The 6,386-nt window shown below is 42.0% G+C and overlaps 1 protein-coding gene across 1 annotated transcript; it reads left to right on the top strand.

Annotated features, from left to right (window-relative positions):
- The first annotated feature begins 1,663 nt into the window (after window positions 1–1,663).
- LOC146187858 (uncharacterized) lies at window positions 1,664–3,037 on the top strand. Its single transcript, XM_084604937.1, has 3 exons — window positions 1,664–1,696; window positions 1,792–1,899; window positions 2,063–3,037. Exons 1-3 carry the CDS (start codon window positions 1,664–1,666, stop codon window positions 2,966–2,968), a joined length of 1,047 nt encoding a protein of 348 aa, XP_084461063.1. The 3' UTR covers window positions 2,969–3,037.
- Window positions 3,038–6,386: the final 3,349 nt, after the last annotated feature.

A 6,386-nucleotide genomic window follows, 5' to 3' on the forward strand; every position in this document is an offset into this window, starting at 1 on the left:
AGATTTCAACCTGCCAGGTATTGATTGGAACTTTCTCACAGTTGAATCAACAGGAAAGCATGACTGTGAGGTGCTTCTTGTTATGACCTTTAGCCACGATCTAACGCATATTGTTCACGAATGCAACCGGATATCAGAAACAAGTGAGTCCACGCTGGATATAGTGTTCGTCGACGGGCGCTTGGAAAGTGTTGAAGTGACAATAGGGGAGCGCACCTGAAGTTTGCTACCAATACACCAGCGCCGCCTCCTCCTCTGGCGGTCATTTCTGAACGACTGGTCGGGGACGCCGCCGGAGGAGCGCATTGAATCTCCCAGTCTCGACTGGTACGTGCGCTGCTCGCGACGCTCTCACCTGTCCTTTCATATTGCGCACGTGCGGTCGTGCTCGAGGCTGCACAGGAGTGCATGATATTTGACATTTCAGCCATGGCTGGAATTTCGCGGCGCTCGAAGAGGGGAGAAACTTATTGTTGTGTCGTGGGATGTCACAATAGTTCCGTGAACACCAAGGGCCGAGAGCTGAAGGTGAAATTCTACCGATTTCCTGGGAAATGGTATGAAAAAGAGAGACAGCAAGCCTGGATAAATGCTGTGCGCAGAGTCAAGTGAGTCTTTTTTATTTCTTGTTAAGCAAACTTGGTATGTTGGAAATGTAATGTTATTTCTGACCAGTGTTCATTGTAATTCCGTACCTTTAGCAGTCGAGCTCGCGCTAATGGTTGTCATTACTTCTCTTTTTTTTTTGGACAGTAAGCCCTCCATGTATCTGGTAATGCAATAATTATTTTTGGGGAACTGATATCAACATATTTCTTATGCAGACGCATACCAGGGAAGGTTAGTAACCGCCATAGTGTTCCGACTTGCGACGACCAGCTCAGTATCTAAGCTTGTTTTACTGCATGTAAACTTAGTAGTAATTGGCATGGTGTTAACGCTTACTAATCTTATTTACTTATAAACGTTAAAGCGTTTAGTGTGAAAACAAGTTATTAAATACTGAATGTTGTTTTCTAGTTTAATATAATTCTTTCCTGTCTTGATATAGCCCCGATGGAACACCGCGGGTTCCAACAGCGGCGGCTAGAGTTTGCAGCACTCACTTTGTGGACAATTGCAAAAGCGACATACAGGATCACCCATCATACATTCCAAGTATTTTTCCATCTAAGTACAGGAAAAAAGCCCCGAGCCAAGAAGGGACACAAAGGTATGAGCAGCAACTGAAATATTTTATCTGGCTGTGGTGCATGCATTATGGCAGAAGTTGTGATTAATTATAATGCCAGAAAGCTGTGCATGACAAATATATGCTGCCTACAATATAAATGCCTGGGCATATACGCCTGGCAATAATATTTTGTTGTTATTTATTGTATTTCTTCTCCAATGCAGGTGGCAGAGACGACTAAATCAGGCCAATTCTAAACTGCGAAGCGCAACAAAGCAGCAGTCGCCTGCAAGTATATCACAGGAAATGCCAACATCAGTGACCCAAGAAACATTCAACAATGCAGAGAGCCCTCAAGAGGAATATTAGCATAAAAGGGACTGCAGTGATTTGCAAGAGGATTGTGTGACAAGAAGTGAAACTGATGAGCAGCAACCTCATTCTACAGATCCAAAAACTGACGCTGTAAGCACCTGCTCTTCATTTGAAATGAAGAGATGTAAACACACTAAATGCATTCGAGTTGTCACTGATATCTATGTTTTACTTAGATTTAGTTTCAAAGTATTTTGAATACCAAGAAGCACCTGTTGAAAATATGTATTTTTTTTTTTCAGGCATGCCAAACAGAACCTTCGAGGAGTGGAAACCTGAATATCTTTTTGTCAGTGACAAATTGTACAGAAGCATCCACTCAAGTCACTCATATCGAGCAGACTGATAAGGTATAACTCGTATTGAGCTTATCATCTTTTTATTTGCATGTTTCGTTTGCAGTTCTACAGAAACGAATTTTTAAATAATGTTAGGAATAGCTGATGTATTTTATTCCTACGAATTATCTGGTTTTGAAGCCTCTAATGCGTATTTTCATTCTAACTATTGAAGGTCACTAGCACAGATGGAAGTTGGAAGAGAAGATGTGGTTTTCAAGGCTTCATATCACTGCAGGATGACCAGGAAGCGCTGAAAGACCTTTGCGGGGTGACATTGCCAGTGTTCGGCCTGTTGTTGAACTTACTGCCTGCTTCAAGATACAAAAGCACCGATGTAACACGCGAGGACAACTTGTGCCTGTTCCTGGCTAAACTTCGGCTTGGGCTAACATACAGTGCCTTGGCAGTTATATTCGGAGTCGGTGAAATGACTGCATCAGCTGTTTTCAAGAAAACGCTTGATATTTTAAGTGTGGTGCTAGGAGAATGGGTCTATGTCCCTTCAAGAGAGGTCATTCGGATGTCCATGCCGCCTGCATTTAAAATAAATTACCCTAATTGCACTTTTATCATAGACTGCTCTGAAATCCGGACAGAGATGCCATCGAACCCAAACTGTCAGCATGTCCTATACTCTAACTACAAGGGAGACTACACTGTCAAATTTCTTGTAGGAATTATTCCCAATAGAATGATTTCATTTGTGTCGGAAGTATATGGAGGGAGACAGACTCCTTCATCACGCAGGACTCTGGGTTTTTTGGAGCTTATTGAACCCGGAGATCTGGTGCTAAGTGACAAAGGATTCCCTTGCATCAGGGCAGGTGTAGAAGTCAATGGTGCAGTTCTTCTCATCCCACCATTTAATTCGACCGGAGGTCAGCTGTCTGCGGAGGACATGGACAAAACTTACAAGATTGCGTCAGTGCGCATTCATGTCGAACGAGTCATCCAGCGGCTCAAAATTTACAAAATCCTGTCCAACAGAGTGCCTCTCAGCTTGGTCCCCCAGATGAGCAAAGTACTTTTTGTGTGTGCTGCTCTGGTTAACATGCAGCCACCCATAATAAAAAAATAACCGGTTCGGCCTGACAATGTTCAACAGCGTCCTGATCGAAAGATGGCAACATTCAGAAAATAAAAGTGTATAAAGATTGCTGGAGTATTTCGCTAAAATTTGCGCTTAGCGCGCACCTCACTTAGAGCATCTCACACTTCATAGCCCACCCAGTCCAAAAAGCAGTTCAATTTTAACTCTCAAAGGTATCACAAACAAAAACGGCACACGTACGGCGCCGACTCGCCAGATGCGCACATGCCCAAAGGCTGGCGCATCCGGGCGCGCGAGCCAAAAACCAGACGGCCGCTTCCTAAGTTGGAGCCCGCACCGAAATGAAATAAAACAATAGGCAGCATATTTAAATGACGTGCCGATCACTCTACAGCAGCGAAGTAGCGAGGACATGGCGCACACTTCTAAGCCCGCTTTTATTATTTTTTTCCTGGTGGGAAAAGTTTGTCTCTGCCATCTTTCCTGTAATTTCGGTGCGTGAGAGGAGGGAGGAGGGAATGTGCTGCTTGCTCGAAATTTTGCAGTACAATATTAATGACATTTAAGAACAGACCATGTGCTTATAGAAAAAATGCAAATGATCGTATATTTTTATTCAGTCATGACCCATTATTTGCAAATGACGATAACAAATTTTTATTGATTTTAAAACGCATGCTCAAGAATATAATACTAATAAGTAAAACTATGCACACATTATACACAAAATATACATATATACACAAAATATCCAAGTATTCACACTATGATTTAACACTTGTATTCAAAACTAAACAATACATCCAGAAAACGCAAGAATTTATAGATGTCCTTTCTTAACGAATAAAAACTGATCAAAACCGCGCTGGAATAAAGAATTTAAAGTAAAAGCGCTCCATCTTTGGGATAACCTCCCATAGAAACAATTCATCTCTTAATACTCTCACAATCACCGATTGATTTGGTGAATAAACATACAGTATGGCTTTCTGCACATTTAGCACATACATAGACACTTGTATCTGTGTGTAATATTGGTGTTTTTTTTTAGTGTGATGATGTCGTTGATAAATGTGAGATAGGGGAGATAGCAAATACGGTCTTCATAATTTATAAATGGTGCATCCTTAAATTTAAATGTACATTTAATTTCAATGAGAACGGTCTCTTCCCCAACTCTGATTAGACCGTCAGGACTGCAGCAGAGCCAGGGTTGCTGGGGCAGCACCACTAGCCCGGTCTGGAAAATCAAAGATGGCAATAGACATCAAATCGAAAACAAAGAAAAAACATCTACCAAGAGCACACTTACTATCTAACAGCAAAAGAAGGAAAATATTTACCTGGAAAATACTTGTCTCAAGTTTACCTTCTAAGCTCTGCCGAGCTTCAGCTTCTGTCTTCGTGCCTGTAAAGGATAATTCGTTACGTATTAAAATTTTCATCTCCACATTTGATTCAGTGTTGTCATTTCATTTTTTTTTAGCAACTACTTGTGTCAGAAAACGAACCGTAGCGCATTGCTGCACTTGAATATGATGAAGATTTCGATAACTGCTTTGCGGCCTTTTGGAGTCCTTCTTCACTTTTTTTTGTGGCGACTGTGTGCGCCTTCGAACTGCTCATCCGGAGCTTCCTCTCCTCATGCCATCTGCAAAATGAAAAAAATATTAGCCATGCTGATCGCACCTAGCCGGACTGAAGATAAAAACGATCTGTTAAATCCGCAATACCGTGCACAGTTCGCCTGTCCTTGCGTAAGAATAGCCAGGTCTGCAACGTTTTCATGGGCAGATATAGTGGATCGATATTTTCGTGCCTGATCGGCACTCAGTTCTGACACGAAGTCCTTTGACTGCGTAGTCGTCTCATCTTCAAGGACTTCGAGATGGTGATAAATAGGTCTCGACGACATTGGTGACAGCAGTATACCCAGTTGATCTTTTTCAATGGATTTTGAAGCTCTGTTCACAACATCGTTGAGGACCTCTTTGCAGATTATTTCTTCTTCGTGAAGTGTCGACAGCTCCACTATTTCTTTCAATGGGCATACAACATCTGGGTATTGCAGCAGGATGGTGCGACACGCAGGTTTGACATTCCGGCAGATGGGCTTTTGACCTGCTTTACGAGGCGAGAAATACAAAATGACATTACCCAAGGTGCTTACAGATTAGAAGCAAGGTAATAAAGATACTATCATAGTAATGCTTTTCTATCTCAGATTTGACATAAATGCGGTTATAACAACAACAACAAAAAGAAAAACAGTTGAAAGCAACCGCCTCTGCACACTTACTTGGAAGCACTTTCACAAGGTCTGCCGAGACTTGCGCTTCTTGCTTTTCGGCTTTCCCCATTCCTGCGGCTGATTGGTGCAGGACTGCTCCTCATAATTGTTTATGAAGAAGCAAACAGCAGCAGCATGTTCGCATTGACCTCGAATGCCGGCCTTACAAGAGCATTTGCCACTTGTTATCCTGAGCTTTTTCTTTAGCGGGCATGACCATGAAAGCTGAAAACAAAAAATATCTCGTCCTTTGTAGAGACACATCTAGTTTCTAAAATATACACAGAGTCATGGCTGAATGCAATTTCAGAAAGAAAGTATTAAAAAATTGGCAATATTTGCTTGCACACGAGTGAGTTTCGCATATGAGCCATGACTCTGAAAATAAATTTTGTGATGCGCGTAGGCGGTTATCGGCATTAAAATATATGTACCAGTCACTTACGTATTCAGTAGTGATTAACCAAACTAGAACATATTTTTCTGATAACAGTAAACGATCAGCTCGTAGGTGCTTTTCAAGTGTGTTTTCATTTATCTCTTCAGCCTCGTATATCACATTAAGGGCACCTTATGTTTAGAAAAACTTTTTTTATATTTTTATAAAGGAAATACGTAACAAAACTCTGACTATTTGGTCGACAAAGTTACGGGCAGCAAACTCCTCAGCCATATATTAAAAAAAACATTTTGCCAACACAACCATGCCAAAACAAAAAAAAAGAGGTATTTACCTCAAATTCCACATCGTAAATGGTCTTGTCATTTACTTGCGACACACATTTCGCCGTCGCTCTAACGGCGTTTTCATCGATAATCTGTTCCACCTCATGAACATGATCTATTAGATATTCTCCTTTCTCCAAGCTGGCGCTCCGAAAGAAGTTTTCAGTGTCAGCTATTTCCTTGAATGCGCATCTTAGCCGGTACATTTTTCTTGCCTGAAAACCGTCAGCACACAACCGCGAAGGAAGAAGCATGCGACTGAGCAAAAAATATTTGCGAGCAGGCCAACACGTGCACACCAAACTGGTATTTTCCATGAGCAACAGCGCTTCTCGCGCAGCTTTTCAATGGGAGGGGTGAGTGGCCTCCCCGACCAATTCTGTCCAGGCGGCCGGAGAGGGCGCTTTTCAGTGGCACCTGCAGCGCCCC

The sequence above is a fragment of the Amblyomma maculatum genome, chromosome 5 (assembly GCF_055883805.1).
Source record: "Amblyomma maculatum isolate TAMU_Amacu chromosome 5, ASM5588380v1, whole genome shotgun sequence".
NCBI lineage: Eukaryota > Metazoa > Arthropoda > Arachnida > Ixodida > Ixodidae > Amblyomma > Amblyomma maculatum.